Genomic DNA, 23,829 nt, shown 5'->3' on the forward strand with positions numbered 1-23,829 from the left:
GTAAGAAGTAGTGCTGTGACAGGTTCCTATGGGATGAAAGACAATGATGCGACAGGTATCTGTAGGCACGTCGTGTTGAGAACAAGAAACGAATGATGATTTGTCGACCGCAGGAGACTGTTGATAACGTTTGAAATTAAAACACCAACAACGGCCGTTTCTGACCGTCAACTATTATTCTTGTCGGTTATCTACTGTACCGTCGCCGTACCGATAGATGACTTTCACTGAGGCACATGATACGGTGCGGGGGCCGTATATTCACGGCCGTACATCGTAAGTTCGGCAGCAGTGTGCAGCCCTAGTTTATACAAGGGTGAAACATGGTCAAAATCTCAGACATCATAACTCTTGTCTATAAGCACAAGCACAGTGCACCTTCACCAGCCTCACCACATGCTTCAGAGTGTCATGCTCCATTCTCACCGTCACTCTCCCCTGCTGACATCTCCTACGCGTGTCCTTCTTTATTCACGTGGGTGACGAATCTTGTTGCTAATCATGTTCATTGTGAGATCTACGAACTTGTGGCTAAGGATGACGATATTCATCTCCGAGCTTTGACAAATGGACAACGTCCAATAGATAGCGTCCATCTCATCACCTGGGAAACCTTGGGAAAGTTTAGTAGATATTGACACCGGAAAGCATCCATGGAAGAAGGCTCCGATAGCTGCAAATGCTGGATGGAATGAAAGTCCCCACACATTGATCAGGTGGGCTTCATCAATGCAAGCGAACAGGACATTGCGGTTATTTCTCTCCATTCCTTGTTGCGCAGATGCTCCGGATCCACACATATGACCTGCCACCTAATGCATTCCATGATCTCTCATGCCAAATGAACCCCAGCCTTTTGTGCCTTGCTGAGGTTTTCGTGGCAATAAGAGAACACAGATATGTTGAGTTTCGAAAGCTTGTTCACCTAGAAAGTTGTTAGTGACAGAAAGTGTACAAAGAAGGTAAACATACAATATTGCTCACTAATCCCTTTGTCGGTGTGATCACGACACCAATTGGCCTTGAACAGGTGGGCAGATTAGTGGAATATGACTTGGGGTGTTGGTTGTACTCTAAAAGCACAAGACAGGGTATAGAAAAGGCTGCCGATTTCCCATCTCCAGTTGCAGTGCAGCAGAGAATGTCTTGTCCATTGAGGATAGCTGAAATGAGCTCGAGCTAAACTGTATGCAGCCCATTCGTACACTGTGGTACTACTAATCTTCTTGACAATGGTGTTGATGGTTTCTAGCCCTACAGGGTCCTGCCAGCAGGGTTTGGCCATACTTTAGTGTTCATCAGGTGTTCAAAGTAATTCAGAAAGCCAAAAAATCAATGTTCAGGATGTATAAAGGTCAAAATTGTGTCAGGGCATGAAGGGAGCAGACCAATATCCAACATGATGAGGTTGGACTGCGATTTCAGAGTCCGAAGATTACATAAACATTTCCTGACACAGTTTTTGGGGTGTGACAAACAACAGACTTCATATGATCGTGACTCAATGTACACCCATAATCTTAATTTTTCTTTGTGAAATGTGGGTCAAACATTCTGAAATTTGGTACAGTGATAGAAGGGAATTTATCTGAGATTTTCATGTAGTTTTTGTAGAGAAAGGTGGTGCTCAAATCTGTTGAAGCTAATTTCTCATTTTGGGTGCATCATTAGCAGGTGGATGTAGTGTTGCTGCAATGTAATGTACATTAAGTTTAATGTCAACCTTAAGGCACATTATGCCTATATTTGGTGGCTTCAAGGGGCTTTAAGGTGAGGCAGTGTAGGGCTGGGATTGCCGACACCATGGTCACACCTTGAAAAAAGCTTGAAGTGATGTCATTGGAATAGGCACACTGGCCTCAGTGTTGTGTGTTCTGAGTACATCAGGAAATGTGTTTCTGCTCGATAGTAGCAGTCATGTCAGTAGACTTAGGTAGTTCCTTGATGTTTACAAAGCAATCAGTAGGAGCACCCATCCCGTGTAGGACTACATAGTCACCTGTTCTCGCTATCGGTTTCAGCTGAAATAATGGTCACTACAGGACTTCTTTTCTCCTTTCCAGTACTACTGAGGCACCAACATAGGACTACGTAGTCACTTCTGCTCCCTATTGACCTTGCTAAAAAATAACTTATAGCTACTTATAGCCTATGGCCCAACTATGGCCCAGGAACAATGGTTGTTACGTGCATGGGGTGTTATAACTTGTATCACTGTTTTGAATTAACTTTCTCATCAGTACGTGTGGCTCAAGGAAACAAGTTTATAACTTGAGAAAGGTTGGAGAATGGAGTTCAGACTGTATGGCCGCTATAAAAAGCTAGAAGTGCTAATCATACATGTGCACATAGCGTAGTGGGAAATATATACAATGACAACCTCGTATTTTACATCAATAGGTCCAGAGTTCGATTCTCGGTAGTTACATTACAATTCTCAGCAAGAAAAACACAGCGGCTGGCACGGTGGAAACTTGCTGGACGAGCTCGAAGAAGCTCATCCAATATTTAATTTTAATCTCATTGATAATTTGTATCAAACTACGTAGGACTTTTAGATCCTATGGAACTACAAGCCTACACATCTATGAGACTATATAGATGCCGATAGTCAGACATCTTATTACCAACAACTATCATAGAGGGGTACCATGCTACGGCACTTTTACCCTACACAAGCCTATATAGGTCCCCATAGCCACTGTGCATTTTCCAGATGTAGTAGTCAACATGTCAAGCAGTAGCAGTTGTGCTGAGGTCAAAAACCATCAGGACTCTTTCCAAGGCCGTTTATAAATTAGCACAGCCTGTACAGGAGAGATGGCTACATATGTGCAATATAGTATCACCACGCCCAAACACAAAAAGCCAGCCACAGATCCCAACATGCGAAAACCTCCAAGAAAGCCTGAGGGACGTAAAGCGACGGCAAAGAATTTGACAGCAGCAGAGCCAGGGCCACTTTACGGTGTTGGACCTGCAGACTTGAGCGAAACAACTTTGGATCACTGATAACGCAACATGTGGCACGCAAGAGATCTACTGATTTTGCCACAAGTGTTGTCTGGTATTTCATGCGCTTGTTTCAATCAAAGAATCCATCCCACTTGATGAGTTTCTGTTTCCAACCATGATGTGCCCAAGACTTATTGTAAGGCCAGCCTGCTGGAGGAGTATCAACAGCCTGAGGTTTCTTAAAAAACGGCACCAACTCCTACTCCAATTGCAACCTCCGTCACATGGACAAGACCAACAGCGTCGCATGCTGCACTTGCACAAGTTTCTATTAACCTCTATCTAAGTAGTTTATGTATATTGTTCATAGTCCTCTTACTAGTTTTGTGACGGTCTTGTACATTTCCAAATTCGGAGGGTGCTTTAAGGTCCCATTAAGGTACTTTAAGGCCAGAAAAATCTGGCCTTAAATTCCATCAAGCATCCATTGCGACAACACTGGGTGACTTTCCATAACACAAATTCTCTAGATTTGAATAAATCAACGAAATCTAGGGTCCTTTGCCAGGATGCCAAGTCTTGTAAGGGTTCGACTTTGATGGAGTCCCTGGTTGGAACCCAGTTACAAACCTTAATCTATTCAGAGGGTACAGACCCCTCAAACAGATTTCAAACGCTGGAATCAACCCTGCCAAGGGGACACCTTTCCTTCCTGGGTACGATTCCTTCCCACATGGCTTAGTCAGCTCTACCTCATCCCCTACTACTCTCCTACGGCTGGGGCATTCTGCTTCCTCTCGTTGCAGTTCAAGGCCACTACAGAGTCTATTAGAAGTGTCAATGTCTTATGGCTACAAAATCCCCTCCTGGAAACTGTTGCTCCCTTTACAAACACCCTTCTTGACACCTAACTCACTGATCCACAGCCATGTTCAGCTCAACTTGGGATTTTTTGGGCTTCACCCAGAGTGTGGTCTAATTTTACAGTGGGGTGGATGAACAATCAGTATAATAAACCCATCCATGGGCCTACACAACCTCAGAGCAGCTCAGATGGGAGGGAAGTGAGTTTGTACAAGGCAAGCAAATACATCAAATAGAATCTAATCAGTTGGCGTTATGGTTTATTCCAGCTAACAAGGTATCGATAGACCAGAACTCCAAACACTCCGCTCAGTGATTTTATTTACCTTTGGAGCTGGCCAAACAACTTCCCACAGCCAATTGGCAGGCATTGTCTTCCCGCCCCTTCCCGCTGTTGTGTATATAGTCATAAATTCCTGGTTAGGTTGTTTGCACGTACCCTGAGACTCCACAACTAAACAAAGTCACTAAGCGGAGCATTTTGAATTCTGGTCTATCGATACCTCGTTAGCTGTCACTCCAATAAACTCTCCTGTGAAGTTCTCGTTTCAAACTCCGATAAGGGTCAAATTTATTCATCTATACATGAAAACACAAAGGATTGATGGCTGACAAATTCAGCTTTATCTTACTAAGCACTTCACACCCTCACAAGACTTCTCAACACGGCTTCAGGCTGCTCCTGCCTCACTGTTCCACAAACCACCACGAACTCTGATACATTATTTTGTAAGTTTCTGGATAACATTTTGATCATTATGGAAAGCCTTCAACTATTTTTAGACACCTTCAATTGACATTTTGTCCACTTGGATTGCTTCTGATCACTTTTGATGATAGGATTTCACAAGGTTTTGCTGATTGGTTAGTTGCTTCAATATGTGGATCTTTTTCTCTTTTTTTTGGTAATCAGAATATATGCTTCAGTTGTCCTTTGGTCTTGATGTAGGATATTTCTTTTGCTCCCTGCCTTTATTACTTAACTATCATTTATTCCCTAGGGATTCTCCTCCTAATACTCCACAAAGGCATAGAAATATTGAGAGGGCAAGAGAGCGTCAAGAAAGGATGTTGGAAAGTCCTGAGCATAGGAGAACACCTCAAAATCCTGCTGTTGGTGGTGGTGTACCTTTTATTCTTCCTTTCCCTATTCCACCCCCTGTTGCTCCTCTTCAAATTCCTCAAGGTCCTGTAGGTGATGATCCATTTGTTGAGGTTCTATATAATGGTCAAATTCTTCACCTTACTCCTGGGATGGCTGCACAAGTGGGTAATTTGCAAAATCAGGTAGGTTGCAGAGTTATATCTCTTTTTCTAATATTTAATATATCTTTTAGGCTCATGCTGCCCCCCTTGCTGCCCCTCCACCTCTATTTCCACCTGCTGCTATGGTAGATGAGGTGTGGATGGTGAATTTGAATACCCAGTAGAATACCTCAATTCCATCAACCTTAGTGGAATGCCTCTAGCAAAATTGAAACTCAAGATAGGTGCACCAGTAATGATCCTTCGAAATATTGATCCAGCAAATGGACAATGCAATGGAACCCGGGCAATCCTCACCCATGCCTCTTCCCGAGTTTTAGAAGTACGCATTCTGGGAGGAGAATTTGCAGGACACACAGCATTCATTCCCCACATAAGATTTGAGCCTTCAAATGGTGAACTTCCATTCCAGTTATGCAGAAGGCAATTTCCTGTTCGCCTGGCCTTTTGCATTGCATGACAATCAACAAATCTCAGGGACAGTCAGTGAAACATTTAGGACTGGATGTTCGGACCCCAGTATTTACACATGGACAACTTTATGTGGCTCTTTCACATTGCACATCAAGCAACCGTATCAAAGTTCTCTTCAAAGATGGTTCACAACAAACTGTAACACAAAATGTAGTCTATCCAGAGGTATTATTAGATTGATGTAAATGGTAAAAGTACTGATAAATGTCACTTTATTTTGATTGAGATGTAAGAAGAGCCAGAATTGAACATGTGTACCAGAACTAGGATTAAACATGTGTACCAGGGGGTCCAGGGGGCATGCCCCCGGCAAGCTGTGACCAGTGCTGGAGGAACGGCCGAGCGTTAGCGAGTGCCGTGCCGTAGGCACGGGTCTAAAGCTTGTTTTTATAGATTTGAGTTACGGAAAGTCACCCACTAGGTGGATGACTGTAATGTTTCCATATTTGGAAACACAGCTGCTACTACCCACAGGCATGGGAACTCCGCCTGTTGACTCTCCATGAGTCAACAGGACTATTTTTACTTCCTGGGTTGTCCGCCAGCCTTCTCCCCAACTTCTCCCCGTCTTTGCCTTAGATGACGGTACTCTTTTCGGTGAATGGGCTCGACTTTTTTGCATGCTGGCTCCGTTTGGCACCTACAGAGTTCACGACGAGAGGATGAAATTCGCTGCCGCTCAAGGCGCCTGCTGTAATTCCCTAGTTCGCACAGCAACGAATGGACGCATGAGCACCATCGCTCGAAGTGAGTGGCCGAATTTTCGGGGCTATAGCATCAGAAGGCACAGCGTTCGCCTTCATTCGAACACCCCTCTTCATACCCGCAAACTCCTTTCCAAGGATGGAAGTACCGCGCGGTAGCCCAGCGGGTCGTGTTCAAACACCGATATATCTGCTTCATTGAGTCGTCCTAGGGTTTTGCAGATGACTCCACATAATCAACTACCTTTCCGCGTTCCTTTGCACGCCCATATTCGCCCGCTCCTTCCCAACGAAACCAACGGTCAACGACAGCCGACCTTCGCACACCTCCCAATCTTGAATGCTCCCCCACCACCTCTCCTCGGGTGCTGAAGTTCTTGGCGTATTTCAGTGTCCTCCCGACTGATGTCGTGAGTTGGGAGGAAGTCGACCATCATGAATGCTGCTCTATTGTCTGCTCTTAACCTCGGCTCTGAGGATGTCTTCGAATTCTCTCGACGACTGCTTGAGGGGCGAGGGAGGCAGGGATGGTTGGTAGGAAGGAGGGGTTGGTGGGGGGTAAGCTACGTGAGGATTTTGGTGAAGTCGACAAGGAGAAGGAAGATCTAGAGGGGTGCGTCACCCCAATAGGTTTTTGGGCGTTGGACGTGGTTGAAAGGAAGGATTTCGTGTGCGGAGTGTAGCTAAATCACGATGAGTCTCTTGTGTTTGACGACAGCGACCGTTGCTCGGGTCAAGACAACAGGCCTCAAGTCATCATATCGCCCGTCGTCATTTCGAATCAACTTGACTCTCCTCGCGGTTGACTAGGGTTGACTACAGGTGCGTACTCAACCTGCCTATTGTTCTTGGGCCCTGCAGTTCCAGGTATCATTGGTTCCCTCAAGCTTCCCTTGATACAGTAGTACAGGGTGAATAAATAAAACAATGGCCTACCGACGCCCACTGTTCCTTACTATTATACGCACCTGAATGATAAATGAGTGAACGCACTACGCTTGTAAGATACGCGCGTGAAATTTATTCTGATGGAAGTGCTGAATCACATAGAATTACATACCCAACCCTCGTCGTCATACATACCCACTAAGCACTAGTGCTTGCCATTTCAGACTAGCCAGCTATAGAAGACTCGAGGGCTGATGCGAACGTACGTGGAAGGAGGCGCATCATGCGACTTTGAAAAGCTTCCTGTATGCAGGGTTTGGCGAACGCGTGATACCAATCTACGACCTTAATGAGTGTCCGGGGATCATAATTGTGGAGAGAGCAGAAGCCGTGTGCATTTGTGGGCAAGGTACTTTGTGTACGTAGGTAGGAGTGAAGGCGTAGATAGAGGATGGACAAGACATCTTTGTGGATGCGTCGTTAGGGATTTAACAATGCAAGTAGATAATAAGATAGGGGACTCCGAGGCGGGCTTCGAGCCTCTGAGATGTGATGGAAATTGACAGATGGGAACTGATGAGGAATCGATGGAAGGTCGCGACGGTTCGTAGCCTGGGTGCGATTTGAGTAGAGAGTAGAGAGTAGATAGAAGGCCGCGGTATCGGCGACTGGAGCCCTACGAGAAGATGAGATTGCCTCGAGGTCGCGGGGAAAGTGGATTGGAACTGGACAGAAGGTGAATGGTGTGATTTCGGAAGAATAAGAGTATTGTGGTAATTATCCGAGGAGTGAGACGACGGTGTTGTAATTGGGCAGTGTTGTGTTGAGCAGAAGATGCTGGAACAAGGAGAAGATCTTGTCCTGAAAAGGCAGTCAGATCTAAGATGCGTCATGAGGACATGAAAAATTGAGCGGTGCCACTGAAAACAAACACTCGGCAACAAAAGTTAACGGGGGCTGGCACGATCTCTCACGATACATATTACAAACACCCATCTCGCAAACCTCATTTCCATCTCTCCTCCCTGCCTGCCCCCTTTTCCGTCCCCTTTCTCCACAACTATGCTGCTCGTTCAGAAACCTCCAACGTTCAACCTTGCACAGACCGTATCATATTCCCATAGGAGGCATCCCTCGGCTCCACCTGCCGTCGTTGTCCAACCTACCCGAACACCCGGCCTTCTCTCCCTCTCCAAACCATTGAGGCCGTCGCCTCAGCGTCCGTTGCCGTCCCAGCAGCGGCCTACAAAGCCAACGCCCAAATCAAAGCCTGCACCGGTTGCCCGTGCGCCGTTGTTGAGCTCGGCTGAGATTACGGAGAAGAAGGCGCCTGCGTCCGTTGCCTCACCTTCACCACGGGGCAGATTACAGGCAAAGACCACGCAGAGGTGCGATTAAATGTTTTTCATTGTTATAGTAGTTTTGACCTGGCCACAGCCCTAGAAGTGCCTCTCACTCCGGTGTTCGAGGCAAGCCCGGTCGCCAGCCCTCTCCCCCCATCTCCCAGAATCAATTATTATCCTCGCAGGCAGAGGCAGCCGTAATTTCTTCATCAACAAATCTCTTCGATCCCTTTCTCGATGATTCTTCACACTCTTCTGCTCTTCAAACTCCCACTTCTTCTCCCACTCTGGCTCCTCGTCCCTCCGGAAAGCTCGCAAGAAGAAGGCAGCAGCAGCCTCAATTCGCTACCCCTTCTCCCTCTCCTGTCTTGTCAAAGGCGATCCCCGTCCCAAAATCAAAACGCACCGGCCCATCTACCCTTTCCCGCTCTGAACCTGTCCCGTCGCATATGCCACAACGACCCACTGTCCGTCGATCCTCTTCAGCCTGGGATTTCCCAATTTGTGACGATATGACAGAGGTAGGCGATTTTGACCAAGACAACACCACTCTTTCGCCACCTGTCACTCCCGTCCGCAAACAATATCAGGTGCCACATACCGCTCCCATCTCTCGTCGGTCCCCTGGAGAGTTTTCATTCAACGGCATCAACAACTATCCGTCGCCTGTGTCACCCAAGCGGGGCGGTAGGAAGCATCGTAGGGCCCCGAGCGAGGGCATATTCAATATGTCCTCTGATGAGGATGTGTCCACCGGACCAGGTGGCACCATCTTGAACCCGAACGTCCAAGCTTTGTTCGGGCTTACACGCACCCCAGCACCGGAGACTTCGTCTCCCCTTGTAACGCCAACGCTGTCCCGCGCTGTTCCCTCTACGCATTTCAGGGAATCCTCATCATCTCCACCGGCATTCCCGCTCTCGAGGGAAAAACAACTAGAAAGAGAGGCAGCTGAAAAAGCCGCAGGGTATTTCGCAAGTTCCATGTTCCAGAACTCGCCAAGTCCGGAGGAACTGCCGGACCCTCTTTTCGTTTGAAGAATTTTATTTCGCGATTAATTAGAGAGAAGTTTAGAGGTAAATGTTGTTTCTTCGTTTAAAAAGCTAAAACTAATGAAGGTTTCAGCTGTTGAAGTTAATTTTTTTAGATGTATTTCTTGTCACTTGTCTCTGCACGCCGTCATTCTTTTGCCCGCCCGTTCATTGGCACGACCCATCCACGCCGACCCTCACCTCCCTACTTGTACCCACTCATCCATTATATTTCACTGCATCGAAGCACACCCACCAAGCATCAATGTATCAATACTATTCATCATCACACGCTTTGATCAATATCGTTATTCCTTGCCGAGTGTCATATCACACTGGACATGTCCACCTTGCTCTCTAGGCCATGTTCATAATTTCTTTCGGGTTCTTTTTAGGGAGTTCATCTCGGTTCTTGGCTCCAACATGCACATCACTTGGGCCTACACCATCCATCCATGCCAACTTTACGACGACAGAGGAGGAGGAAGCGCCTATGTATTAGCTTCCCTCCTCCCTTCCTTTTGCGTCGTGCTCTATGTAACGGCGGTGCATCCACACCAACCACACTCTCATACCTCACAACCACCAAACACAACCAACAACAACAATCATGCATGCATCTAAATCATCATAACGCTTCCATGGCTCTGCGCTTCTCTCTTTTTTTCGTTTGTGAACAGAAAACACACTGGTTTATGGCTTATTCGTTCAGGACAACCTCGCTCTTATTCGTGTTTTTCCCCCTCATGAAAATGGGGGGTTTTTGCGCGTATAATAAACAACCTATTTGATGTGGATCGCAACTTATGACCTGTCTATTCATTCATCTATCCCGTCATGTTCAATTCATTCCATTATCGCCGCTTCATACCCCCCCTCCATCCATCCATCCACGCAAACCGCTTAACACCCCCGCAATACATCACGTCACGACTATCTATCCGCACTTCATCTCATCCATCCATCCTTCCTTCCTACCCCCCCCCCCCCCCCGATTCTTCTTTCTGTGGATTGTATAAAAAATATGGGAACCGCATTCTTATGTTGTTGTATAAACTTTTTTTTTGTCTTTATGCCGCGATGATGATGGGCGATGATGGGCTCTGGTGGATTTGTTGGGAGGTGGTGATGTTGATGGATTATGTTGACTTCATTACACCTGGATCGTCTTGACGTTGTCACCTGGATCGTCTTGACTTTATCGCCTGGCTCATCCCAACGATACCACACTTCTCCCACCCTTCCCAAAGTACAACGTTGGGTGGACGTCCCTCGGTCGCGGCAAATAAGTTATTCGCTATCCCGTCTTGCCTTGTCGGATTCCAATTTTTCCATTCATTCCCCACAACGGCCAACATCAATACATGCATTCCCGAATCTGAAGTTGGCGTTGGCTATTCCTCGTGTTTAGATCTTGCGAGGCGCTCATCCCTATACTCTTCAAGCGGATCCTCGCACAATCAATCAACTCACTCACTCGTCATCCCATCAAACTCGAATGCTTGTTGTTTTTGGATCCCTCCGCTCCACGCCTCCACGACTATTCCTATTATTGCATTAAATAAAATATTGCAATTGTGACAACACCCATGCAAGCAAAGTTCATTTTTTATGATCACGCCCCCAATTCAAACCCCACTTTTCTCGTATCTATCAGCCTTTTCAATATTGCCTTTTTGTTCCACTTTCCATTTCTATTTCCGCCACCCTTTTACTTCCCGAGTATCTTATGGATTTTCTTTCTTGGGCACCTCCCTCCCTTTTTAGACGTGGCTTTCTGGGGGTGCCCGTCCCTTTTTTGATCCACTTCACCTACTTTATGATCGTTTCCTTTTTTTTCTTCTTTTTCTCGTCATGTCTCAACAACAACCAACTCAAGTGTATCCAGTATCCCCGAGCAGTATCGTCGTTGCAATTTCTCCCCTTCCCTTTTTTTCTTTACGTATTTTTTCTCTCCCCCCTGATGATTGCCACATATACATACACGATTTTTGGCGTTCCCCCCCCCCCTCTCTTCCTGTTTGTTCTCTTCTCCTCTTGGATGGCGTAGGGGGAGATGGGAAGTGTGCTTGCGAACCTGTCATCTTGCGTCACCGTTGTGTTCTTCTTCACTTGTGCTCTTGATTGGATTGGATGGTGAGTTTTTTGTTGTTGTTGTTGGGTGGGTTTTGGCTGAGTGTTTTTGGTTTGATAGGTTGTCGACTTTTCCTTTCTACCTTGCCATTGCCTTTGCACCCAGGCCTTTCACCAGGCGGCGAAAAACAGCATACCCCACCCACACCAATGCCAGCACATCCCCTCGACTCCAATGCTTCATAATCTCTCAATTCTGCTACAACCCCAACCCAAACTGTGCATTCCGTTTCAACTTTTTTCTTCACCACATTCATGGACTGAAAGATTCAAGTCATACATAGATTGTACATATTACATCTCCCCTTTTTTCTTGCACATTGCATCATCATTATCCCACCACCACCACCACCACCACCTACATACTATCCTCTCGCTATCCCCCCCCCATCTTTCCTCCAAAACCGACGAAACCGAAATCATTGTATTACACCCCTCCTCACCCTCACCGCATACATACGTCCCTCCTTACCTCCCCTCTCTGACCATTTATACACGTCCCTGTGATCGTTACACGCTCCTTAGCACTAGTTTTGTCATTATCCTCCTGTTCATCGTGACATATATACGAAGTGAATGGAAAAAATCATTGATTGTTTTCGTTATTACTCCCGTCACATTGCATTACGTAATGTCTTCACCTTTGTTCAACTCCACGTTGACCCTCGTATAAAAATGGAGGATGTCAGTTCCCCATCTCCCATTGCACTTTCTGTTGGCGCTGATAAAGACTGACAGGACTCGGTTCAAATCATAAGAGGCTCACCTGTAATCAACTACTTTGACCTCTCTCCAACGGGTTTTGCATGGCGCCAACCGCGTCCACAGCAAATCGAGGCTCGGCGCGCAGCAATGAGCGACCGCCTCATCTTCGACATCCTCCTCACCTCCGGCGGAGCCATTCGTGACGCGGACCTCATCTACCCACCTACGGATCCGCAGGGTCTGCGGCGCCTTTTGGACGCGATTGGGTCGTCGCATTATGACGCGCTCAAGAAAAACTGTTTGGTGTATTTTTTGTTAAAGTGGCATCAGGATGGGAGGGAGGAGAAATTGGCAAAGGTGTGTTGTATACCGCCGCAGTTTACGATGTTGGCGGACGCGTACTGGTATTTGGATTCGGGGATTAACGTTCCGGTGAGTTTTTGGGCCACTTGAAGAAAGTTTATTGTGATTACAATTGGGTTGCAGAGGGCTGTTACGCTCCTTTCGGATGCAAGGCTGAACAGGGACTATGCGAGCAAGATATTGCAGGCTATTTCGTTGACGCCTGATCCTGCCCCGCTGATTCGGAGGTATGTCCGTACAGCGAAACCATCGCTTACGGAGCCGAATGATTTGATTATGTATTTGGTTGCGCTGGCGGAGTCGAGTTTGCTCGAGGCGTGGACGTTTCAAAGAACGTTTCATGACAAGGATTTCATGCGTCCGAAGCTGTTTGAGAAGTTGTTGGAGTGGGTTGTTACCCGTGAGTGGGATTTTGTGTGTTTTGGGCGTTGTCTTTGGAGTTCGCTGATGATTTTGTCATCTAGCTGAACCACGGCCTGCGGCGTTGACGATGCTCATCTCCTTGCCCTTATCGCCCTTTGAAGAGGGTTTACTCCACTCATACGCGCAAGATCCCCCTGCTTCGATAAAGTCTTCTGACGCCGCCATTCTTCAAGACCTTGTGTGCGTACGACTAATTCAAGCAGGAAGACACGCCGAGGCGATCAAACTCGACCGTCAGTTCAGTTCCTCCCCTGCGACCAGCCAAAACCTCAAGGCGACGCAAGACCGCAAAAAAATGGTGCAAGACTTGTATGCCGCCTTGACCTCTGCCGAGCGCGCTCAGCTCGACGCAGAGTTAAATTCTGCGGCGAACCCCACACCCGCTGCTGCTCCCCCAAGACCTGTCAATGGTTCTGCGAATGTCGCTGCGGACGTCACCATGTCCCAATCATGGGAAGACGTTCGACCCTCAGACGCGTTGAATCAGTCTACTTCATCAATACAAAATATACGTGCACCAGATCTGAATGGGTCTATTTCCAAGCAATCAGGTGCACCCCGTTTTGGAGGCCCGATCAGCATGAACAACGCTCGTCTACCTCAGCCCGTAACTGCAGCTCCGCTCCTCCCTATTACCTCTACGACCATCACCAACCCCGCCAGCGGGAGCTCCAGCATCCCTACACCGCGGAAGAGTCTTGGATTCCCTGCTACTACACCACTCACCTCATCGCTTTTGGGTCCTTCATCTTCGTCATCAAAGCAACCACGCCAATCACTCAACTCACTCAGTGGTGTTGGTAGCCGTATGTTGGGCACCTTTGGGGGCACTTCTTCGCCTGCGAGTGGGCTCAAGTTCCCGCCACTGGGGAGTTCGACGAATGGCAAAGGAATTCCTCAGCCCATCAACTTCACACCCTCGGGAAGTCGACAAAATGCGTTTTACCAGCCCCCTCAGCCTGCTAAGACAAATGGGGTCAAGAGACCGTTTGATGGCCTGTCTGTGAGTCCTGAACGACCAAACCCGTTGGTTTCGATGGACCAGCAGAGTGAAAATGAGGTTATGGATCTTGATGAAAGTTCGGAGAAGGAGCCTCATACCAATGGTACCGCGAACGGACACACGACACGGCCAGACGATGAAAATATGGTGCTTGAATTTTCGGTATTTGGGAACACTCGAGGAACGAAGACCTCTGCTCCGGAAAAACTAGCTGCTTCCCAAAGCCACAAGAATGAGCTGTCGCTGTCAGCGTCACAGAGGAAACGGTTGCCGCCAGGAGCCTTCCTGGACGATGATGATACACACGAAGATGAGGATGATGAACCACCGCAGCAGGAACAGGAAGAGCAACGGCAGCAACCAAGCAACCAAAAGAGGAAAAGCGCACGAACTAGTAAAAGAACGACTGATGCGCCTACCAAACCTACCCGCACAACAAAGCGTCAGACGAAAACGCGGGAACCAGTGGGGAGTTTCCCGGGTGCTTTGTCGGATAATGATAACGAGGAGGAGGAGGGGGAGGAACAGGACCATGTGATGCCGTTACCTGGGCCGCCTGTGTCAACTGCACCACTGGGGAAAGCGGCTGCGCGTCCGACCCGGAAACCACGCTCGTCAGCGTCCATGTCGGATGTGGGTGATGGGGAGACTGGGGATGGAGTGAAGACGAGGAGGAGGTCGTCTAGGTTGACGACGACGGGGAGTGTGGGTGATTTGGAAGCGCCTGTGAAGACGAGGAAGGGGACGAGTAGGAGTGGGACTGCGGCTGCAAGTAAGAAAAAGCGGTCGTAGTGAGCGTTGATATGCTGTTTTGTTTTGATTATCTTATGATCAAATACCCTGCTGCCATTACTGTCCGTTTTTGCGGGCGGTTTGTTCATGTTCGTTTTATGCAAACACACGTACGAATTATAATATCGTTGACAAAAACGACGTCGTCCATTCACTCAACCACAACCTATCGCCGCAGATTGGTTTCCTTTAATATGGGTCTTCTACTAACGCATTTTGAATTTTTTCAAGGTCCATACTCGTGTCCAACAATCACCTATCTCAGTCTCCAACTACCCGCCAGTGCTTGAAGTGGCGAAGAATGCAATTGGACAATCAAACGCCGGACTGGACACTTGAGAAGAGAGGAAAACGAAAGTCGTGAACGATAATCTCGTCAGCGGAAAGTAGACAATGCCTAGCTGAAAACGGACACAAGGATACAGCTTCGACCACTTTCCCAAGGGTCAAGAACTTATCAGGCGTTGAAATTATATTTTCCTGGGAGGAGAATGCAAACACATAAACTTTGATGCTGAACTCCTCCCCCCAGCACAAAACCAGCTGATTGTGATATATGCAGTAGCAATTGATGAAGATATCGTCGATATGCATCCCTGGGGTGATCATAAGCTCATAGGATGCAGTCTTTTCGATGGTACCCCCAGTCATATCCTCGTTGAGGACCACTAGATAGTGCGAGATCGCAAAGCCAGCTTTGCTTGGGCTAACAATGTCGTAACACCGAGGCTCTGTATACCAGTTTGAGGGTCCTCTAATGACGGATTCAGAGAAAGGGTTATCGTCAAGGAGGGCCACGCCTCCAGGATAATCAATTCCGAAGAGTGGGTTGAGAATGGGGATGTCTGCATGTGGCCTGAGGGTGGTATGTTCATGATCATGAGGCAGAAGGGCTGGCATACTCCACACAGAAATGCCTGTATTCCCAAACAAAATGATTGTGTCGTCAGCGATGATGATCTGCACCAAGAAAGTTATCAAAATGCGGGGTATGAGAAGGAACAGAGCGCACTCGATGAAAATTGCCCACAACACGCCATGATGCTGATGTAGCGGTTACGAAGTCCCAAACCGTTACGACATTACCAAACTTGATAACTACCCGATTGAGGTGTATTGAATATAGGTTGATCGGGGACGTCCAGGTTTGCATGGCCGACCACTGAGAGAGTAGCTCAAACCGTGGGTGGTCATGATGAGGGTATATTTCATATACCTGGAACTTGTGCCATCTGCCAAAATAAAATAAAACTGAGTGAAATGACTACAATTACAAAAATACAAGACAACCGACACTCTGTTTAGACCTAACTGGTTTCTTTCGTCGTCAGTGAGCCTTATCGAAAGGAAGATTCGGAGCGCTGAGCCATCTGGGCTGGGGTGAACCAGATAAATCCCTCCATATTCAAGTTGAGCTTCCACACGAGCATGATCCAGTAAGGGACTATGAGGAGTATGTCCAAGGTCATACAGGCTGATTCGGTCGTCACAAAAATGGATTAAGTATCGACCACCGGGAACGAGGAATAAGTCACGCGAAGAAGTGTTCTGAGGCGCATTCCTCGTGACGACGTGACGCCGTCCCAGCTCGGCGTCACCGCTCGACACCTTATGTCAGCCATTTCTTTTCGCCCTCGTCACAGCGTTTAAGCTGCTTTCGTCCTCCGGCCTCGCTCCAGCTCGTCACCACGCTTTGGCAGGTGGCTGCCCGTCGTCGTCACATCGCTTTGGCATGGGCGCGGGCCACTCGACTCTCCGTCCCCGCTCCTCCGTTACCATCCTCCGTTGTCTCTTTGCTTCACGCGCACTTTCCCTGCCCGCCTTCATATCCCTCGCATCCCAACCGCCCTCACCACCCCTTTGCCCCGACTTTTCGAAGCGACCCTCCGTCTTCTCCACCACGTGCCGCTCATCAATCACTGCTCCCCCTCTCTTCATCGATGCTCAGGCTCGTCTGTTGGAATTTTGGTGGGGAAAGAGAATTTGACTGAATAGTATTGTGAGGGGAGATATGAGAGTGATTTTGAAGTACTTCTCAATCGCATTGTTTAACTAGATACAATTTTCTGTCAAGTACATATACTTTTATTCAATAAATCATACACTCTTGTTGGACTCGATTCATGTAAGAACAGCCACGTTGAATGCTTTAATCACTAATGTAGATAATGTCGTCGTTGTATGTATCAATACCCTGGCGCTTGCCGTGGTGCTGAGCGCCCATGGCAGAAGACTCGGCCTGTGCGCTCAGGTCCTCAGCAGTGAGATCAATGATGGGAGAGACCACACTGTTGTAACAGGATGCACTCGGGGATTTGCATGTTGTGTTCTCGGCAACAGTGAGATCGATGTCCGGACCACTTGGAGATGACTGCCCTGGACCCGAAGCATTGTAGGAAAGGGATTGTCCTCCTCCAAAGTCTTGTCTGTCAGAAGTTGAAGAATGCTGGGATACCTCAGTTGGTTTTCGAGGTGGTAAGGGGATTGGCAGGAATAAAGGGAGGTCGATGACTGGTGACTCAGTGAATTGAGTGGATTGGCCTGATTCGGGTGCTTCTGACTTAGCCGCCTGGCGTTTCACCGTTCGTTTGCGTTTGGCTTTGCCCTGACTAACAGAAGCCGTGTTTTCTGGGAACAACGAAGCTGGAACCCAGAGGCTAAGCTTGTTCTCGCCTTCTGTTCTGTAACGTAGCCCCATCAATTCAATGAAGTTGTCGGTTGAGATTTTAACACGGTGCCAAGAACAGATATTTGATTGACGACGGGTCTGGCGTTGCTTCGGTTGAAGTTCTAGAATTGTGGTGTTCATGTTATCAGTTCGCATGATGTGAGTCTCGGGATTATAGAGCACCCAGGGCTAGTTAAAAATGAAAATAAAATGGCTATCAGTGCGCTGAAGGTATAGCAAGAAATGTCAATCTTACGGAAATCAACATTTGAAGAAAAACACCCTCCCAAATATTGGAGTGAAATGTTTTTCGGAGCGCTGTTGCATCTGTCCAACCAAGGTTCTTTGCGGAAAACGATGCGAGTTTGTTGATGCGAATTTCACGTGGTTTCCACGCCGCAAAGGGGAGCTCGCCAGAAGGGAAAAATGAAGTTGTTTTCGGCTGCACGTAAAACTCAATAACATTCACTGGAGGAAAGTCGGGTGGGATAGCATCAGCAAGGGCTGGGCGACGTGAGGGAAGGAAGCCATGAGTATTCGAGACCAGTTCATTGCGGATGCTGTCAACCCAGGATACCAAGAAGGTAGAAAGATCTTCACCATGCAGGGTATTGAAGGCCCCGAGGAGCTCATCCCCAAAGCCACACTTGGCAAGCCCGTGAGCGGTGACCTCACCACAGCCCTCTAACCCCGCTGCGTAATCCCCGCCCGATAACAAGGCAAGCAGCAAGAGTCCTCCCAGTGTCAACCCTTCGGTATTTTCAATGGCGTCCGCAGTGAATAAGCCAATTTCATCAGCATGTTCAGTTGGTTTGTTTTTTACTGACGTACTAAACACGCTGAATTTTAAATGGTTGAAGCTGTTTTTGTAAAAATCCCCTACCTTCGCAGAACACATATACCCCCAAAGACAAAGATATCACTATCTGTAGTAAGAATCACGTCGATAAAGCTGTGAGAGCTCAGTTTTGCGAGTTCAGCCTCTCCCTCTCCGGGAGCCTAATACAAAAGTTCATGAGAAAAAACCAACTGGCAGGGGGGAGGACTCTAGATACCTGATGAACATGAAATCCGAAGCACTCAATCAGGTCTTTGCATGGGCCAACCCATGATGGTGCAGTTGAGCTGTTCACGGCCTTACCCCGCTTGATACTTGGGCGGTTAGGGCCATCGAAAACAAAGACCCAAGTAGCAGGGCTTCGTAGAAATTTGCAGAGCTTGTAGAAAAATATTTGGAGGTGCCCGGGGCCATGAACGTGGCCATTTGCATGTGCCGCTGCAATGCACTGTGACATAATCGCACTGTGAACCCAGTCGTGTTTTAAAATTGGGCGTAAGAAATAAATTTACGCTTACTCCGTGTCGACACCAATAATCAGAGTATGGTGTCCTTGTGAGTTTCGCTCATAGCCTTCGATGACGGTGAGATCTTGCAAAGAAGTAATGCTCTCGGCCGCCTGAATGCACTAAAAACCAGACACATTTCACATCTCGGAAAAAAAAAGTGAGGTGTTCAAACCTTCCACAAGCCGTGAACACCCATTCTCAGAGGTTGGGTTGGGAAGAGGCGGGATATCGGAAATGATTCAGTTGCAAATTGTTCATGTCTCAAAAATTCCAAGTTTATAATCATGTATTCACGAAAGAACAAAGCGAGATGAATAACATACAACAAGTAACATATGACTTTACCTATGACCTCCGTTCTTTCTTTGGTTTTGGTCGGCCACCAACTGTGGGGGCGCGACGCTTTGAGCCCGTTGCTATCGAAGTTGTCTCTTCAATATCCAAGCTTGCTGTACAGGTTGCGTTCGAACTATTGCCGTCTTTTGCGGACTGTAGAATTAAGTGGGTCATGATATTTAGTCTAGTACATGAAAGGAACGTACCTTCGCGGCGGCTTTTCTCTCGGTGGCGAGAATTTCGACCAGTCCGCTTGTGCCTAACAGACGTGATTTGCCAGGTACTGATCTCATCCCCTCGAGTGTGTCGATTGCCTGCGAAGCTGTGAACCCATTCTTTATCTTGAGGTCAATCCACTCGGGGATCTCGCGGAAACGTTGCCAGGCCTTTCTGTCCTGAAAGGCAAGTCAGCTGTAATCATATGCTTGATCACCAAAAAACAATCACCTTTCCTGCCTTGCGCCATTCTGAACCGAATGCTTGCTCAACTAAGCGAAGTGGGGGTTTGACCCCAGTTTGCGCTCCATTCTCCTCGACGCCCTCGCCAACATTGTAACAATCCCAGACGTCCTGAATCGACATCTGATCGAGAGTCTTTGATGGCTTCCACGCGTCCCAAAGCGGTCCAGGTTGCTTAACTTGTGCGAAGACATCGTTCCAGTGGACAGATCCTTGCCCCAGAACTGGGTGTTCCAAGAGGAGATCGTCGCCTGAATACATGAAAACTTCAAAAGTAATGGTTAGATGTTGAATTGGACATACCTGGTTTACAAAATGCAATGAGGGGTGGCAGGACAAGGTCAACCTCTGTCCGTGGACGTGGAGAGGTTGCTAGACGAGGCGACGGCACGATGAACCCACGGAGACTATTATCGCCTGCAATATAAACACCTGTGTCTTCCGCCGCACGAGTTTCCGGACCAATAACTGCTGGGGCACCGAGATCGCCCGACGCCAAAAGTGGCAGAGTTGAGTCTGATCGAAATTCGAGCTGCCGAGAGATGCAAGCAACCGCAGTTGACGAAGGGCGTGAAGTTTCGTATGAAATAGCCTTTGCCGGAGTCCATCGTGATGTGCGGCGTTGCACGATTTGCGTGAGTTTTTCAATCTGGGCTGTGTTGTTGCGCAAAAGCTCTTTCTGCATGCTGCTCTCTTGGCGAAGTTGCTCCAGAGATTTACGCATGATCTCGTTTTGAAGGCGCTCGAGACTTACAGGGTTGATGGCGTTTGAGTCAATGGTGGCGAGGTGGACGGGAAATACGCTTCGCATCCAAAGACCAACGTCGTCTCGAGCCAGAGCTGGAAGTCGAAAGAGTTTGGAGTTTGGCCTGACTTGAAATATGGCCGCGGCAGCCTGAAACCGATATTATAAGGCCAACAACAAAGGTGATAGGCCTGTGCATACCTGGAATAAGTACGGCCGAAGCCAGATGACCATTTCCCAATAATTTGTGGCCCCGACTCGATCCTTAAGGCCTATAATTGATCTAAGTGCGCTGTAATCTAATCATTGATGACACCAGACCTTTAACCGACTCAATATTTCTCTCTGCTGCAGGGCAAACTAGCTCCAAGAAAGGCTTGGGTACCTCCACCTGAATCCATGATGGATTGTAAGTCTCATGTAGTTTGTAACCGTGAGCGCCCAATATCGCCTACATATGTTTGATGAGCACAAAATGGAAGAATGGTCATAAATACGATACCGATTTTGGGAGCGCTGGCGCATAGGTGTTCTGGTAGGTATCACGCGACCATCCGAGTTTGGATGTCTCCTCAGATCGCACACTAAAGTCATTGTAACCGATTTTGGCAGTGGACGAGATAAACAAGAGACGAACCCCATTTTTTCTTGGTGGTATCCTAGCATGTGGCGAGCAAGATGAGCTTTGAGATTAGACTCAACACCAGCCTTTCTATAAGACTGGACAAAAAGGTTTTGGAGTGCCGTCTCGTTGTAGGGAACGGTAGCCGATGACCCATGAATCAGTCTGATCTGAAGAAAAAAGATACCAAGGTAAGTGCCAACATTCAATGAGAAAGAAACAGAAATACTCACAGCACGCCACGATTTGTTCACAGTATAGTCAATATCATATTTAGTGTCTACGTCGGCTACGTCGTGGATGTAATGTAGATACAAAGCGAAGGCTCCCAACGAGCACATTTCAGGGTTTCTGTGTGCAATAAAACATGTATAGGTAGGATTTATCGTCTACAACGTGTCTGAGTTATGGTTCGGTCATCAACAGCAGAAATTTTACTTACCGTCTTCATCCCTTTGGACCGAGCTTTCTGTTCCATGTCAGATTGCAAACCTAGAACGGCAGGGATGCTCGTTTCGCCGTTAGGATGTAGAAACTGATACGGCTGCATTTCACATAACCGCAATGCCCGGATGTCGTCTCCGCGGTTACCGCTTGCATTCATCATTGTCCATGCCAGGTGTCCGTTGATAGTTGGCTTCACTGAAAATAATATAAATGAATGTTGAGGGGATAGCTGTTCAGTCAGACAAACGTACGCTCTCGGTGCTCCAGGAAACCGTATCGAATGCGTGTGAGGGTCTCGTCTGACAGCTGGGCGAGAAACGTGTTGGCAATGATGTCAGGGGCATCCTCAGCAGGAATGAGCCCCCTGCAGAAAGTTCGTCACGTCGCGTTGACGTTGAATGGAGTTGCGACTTACTCGCGTGCATTTTGTAGGGCCTCGTCCATGCGAGTCTTGACCGCATCGTAAACATGGACGGTCGTGGCAGGCCGCTTGATAGCCAGGGTTGGATCGCGAGCATCTTGAACCTTTCGGATACGCAAGGCACCAAAGAACTCTTTTTTTATTTGTGACTGAAGAGTGTTATCAACGATTATACTAGAAATATTGAGGTACTTACAGCGCCGATGCGAGTGTTGGGTATGTACTCTCCTCGACGGTCTCGCTTGCAACGTCTAGCACAGAAGTCAACGAAAAGCAGCAGAGCGTGCTCGTCGACTATGTCATCGCGGAGCTTGCCTGCCGCAAGAGCTTCCTTCTGGAAAATCTGCAACAAAGGAGCTATTGACATGTGGAACGAGATAGATAGTGCGGACTCACATTCCATGACTTCACGACGCATTTCTGCGTCTTTCTGCCACCTGCCCTCCTGTTGGCTTCCGTTCTTTGAGCCGCTGACACACGCACACTGGTCTGAAACTGTTTATAGGTTGCTAGAAAGGATAGCTTGATCATTGTGAAAGTAACAACGAAAGAAAGCTCGTACCGTCATCGTCCAGGTCAATGTCCTCCGACTCCTCGTCCTCATCCTCCTCTTCGAGGCCACCGGTGTCAAGGGCCCCAAATACGGCTTCCGCAACCCCCTCCCCCACGTCATACTGCTTTGTCAATGCTTCGTCGTCGACATCGAAATCGGCTTCAAGGATTTCTTGATCAGTTTGGCCACTTGATTGGCCTACAGAGTGAGCTGGGCGTGGGGGGATGACGATGGAAAGTGTTTTCGATGGACCAGCCACAGCGTGATCAGGCGAGGGGTTTGTAGTTGCTCGTGCTGGATACCTGTGAAGCGACTTGTAAAGAAAAATCAAAAGCGGAGTCAAGGAGCATACGTACCAGTGGCGGACAAGGGCGTTCCGCAAAAACTCTAGGTTGGCTCGCGTTGCGAAACGAATCTTGAAATGAGAGCATGCCGCCCGCAGGGGCTCTCTCTTTCTGATGGTGAAGCTGAAGGCAAGATGAGATATCCAGGGACGTTGATTACAGTAGGCGAGGGACTTACAGGTGGGCTTTGTACGCTTCTTCCGAGACCAGACTGCCATCGGGTTTTCGAGCAGGAAAGAAGTCGGCATGGAGAAGCTGGGGGTCGATTGGGACGTCGGCAGATGAAGGTGGTGTTGATGGAAGGAGAACGTCGGCGTTTGACGCCGTTGATGCGGCGGGTGTGTTCGTGCCTGGCGTCAGGGCGTGCAGGGTTTCGTTATCGTCGTTAGGGAGGCTCATGTCGGGCGTATTAAATGGACATAAAGTAGTAGGGAACGCGAATAAATTACGGAAAAGGCGAGAAACGGTGGTGGTACAGAGGTAAAGAGACGAATACCGCACGCGTTTAGGTGAGCTGCCTAGCGGTCACCAGCGTATTGTGACCGCCTGCCAAATTTGGGACGCCGTCACCAGAATCTGGTGACATGGCAGCTTAGAACCCCGCTGGGGTCTCCTCGTTCCATCCATGTTTCAATTTCAATTTGGCACCTCCAAGACTTATAGTACGTCGGGCACCACAGAACCACTGCTCATCGTCACCACCTGGCACCGATTTATCAGTGGCCGAGCCGATAGACCGCCACAACGAGGGTAGAACAGCAGCATGCTCTAGTTCCAAGGGGGTGGCGGAACGTGGATTTTGGATATACAGTCACATTACGAATTAAGGCGCCCTCAGCCTACCCCCCCCCACCTCCTACCCCCCAAAAAAGGAAACTTCCGAGTTCCTATGTCAAAAACATACCCAAATAAGTAGTATGTTACATTTTTGGATCCGTTACTA

General features: G+C 48.0%; 5 protein-coding genes across 5 annotated transcripts; 3 read left to right on the plus strand and 2 right to left on the minus strand.

Moving 5' to 3' along the window:
- Window positions 1-1,039: 1,039 nt before the first annotated feature.
- LACBIDRAFT_306851 (uncharacterized protein) lies at window positions 1,040-1,285 on the minus strand (the record flags this gene model as incomplete). Its single annotated transcript, XM_001885609.1, has 1 exon — window positions 1,040-1,285. One exon carries the CDS (start codon window positions 1,283-1,285, stop codon window positions 1,040-1,042), a length of 246 nt encoding a protein of 81 aa, XP_001885644.1.
- Window positions 1,286-3,506: 2,221 nt separating this feature from the next.
- Window positions 3,507-4,299, minus strand: LACBIDRAFT_331233 (uncharacterized protein; the record flags this gene model as incomplete). The annotated part of the gene is made up of 4 exons (XM_001885610.1): window positions 3,507-3,771; window positions 3,872-3,930; window positions 4,146-4,203; window positions 4,259-4,299. 4 exons carry the CDS (start codon window positions 4,297-4,299, stop codon window positions 3,507-3,509), a joined length of 423 nt encoding a protein of 140 aa, XP_001885645.1.
- A 353-nt stretch (window positions 4,300-4,652) lies between these two features.
- Window positions 4,653-5,249, plus strand: LACBIDRAFT_306852 (uncharacterized protein; the record flags this gene model as incomplete). Its single annotated transcript, XM_001885536.1, has 4 exons — window positions 4,653-4,670; window positions 4,733-4,764; window positions 4,821-5,106; window positions 5,157-5,249. The coding sequence occupies 4 exons, from the start codon at window positions 4,653-4,655 to the stop codon at window positions 5,247-5,249; spliced, it is 429 nt and encodes a 142-aa protein (XP_001885571.1).
- Window positions 5,250-8,213: 2,964 nt separating this feature from the next.
- LACBIDRAFT_295168 (uncharacterized protein) lies at window positions 8,214-9,842 on the plus strand (the record flags this gene model as incomplete). Its single annotated transcript, XM_001885537.1, has 3 exons — window positions 8,214-8,539; window positions 8,589-9,570; window positions 9,620-9,842. 2 exons carry the CDS (start codon window positions 8,214-8,216, stop codon window positions 9,529-9,531), a joined length of 1,269 nt encoding a protein of 422 aa, XP_001885572.1. The 3' UTR covers window positions 9,532-9,570; window positions 9,620-9,842.
- Window positions 9,843-12,510: 2,668 nt separating this feature from the next.
- LACBIDRAFT_295169 (uncharacterized protein) lies at window positions 12,511-16,064 on the plus strand (the record flags this gene model as incomplete). The annotated part of the gene is made up of 7 exons (XM_001885538.1): window positions 12,511-12,720; window positions 12,742-12,795; window positions 12,850-13,126; window positions 13,191-14,924; window positions 15,477-15,581; window positions 15,717-15,933; window positions 15,998-16,064. The coding sequence occupies 7 exons, from the start codon at window positions 12,511-12,513 to the stop codon at window positions 16,062-16,064; spliced, it is 2,664 nt and encodes an 887-aa protein (XP_001885573.1).
- Between the last annotated feature and the right edge of the window lie 7,765 nt (window positions 16,065-23,829).

This window comes from Laccaria bicolor, genomic scaffold (assembly GCF_000143565.1).
Source record: "Laccaria bicolor S238N-H82 LACBIscaffold_32 genomic scaffold, whole genome shotgun sequence".
Taxonomy (NCBI): domain Eukaryota; kingdom Fungi; phylum Basidiomycota; class Agaricomycetes; order Agaricales; family Hydnangiaceae; genus Laccaria; species Laccaria bicolor.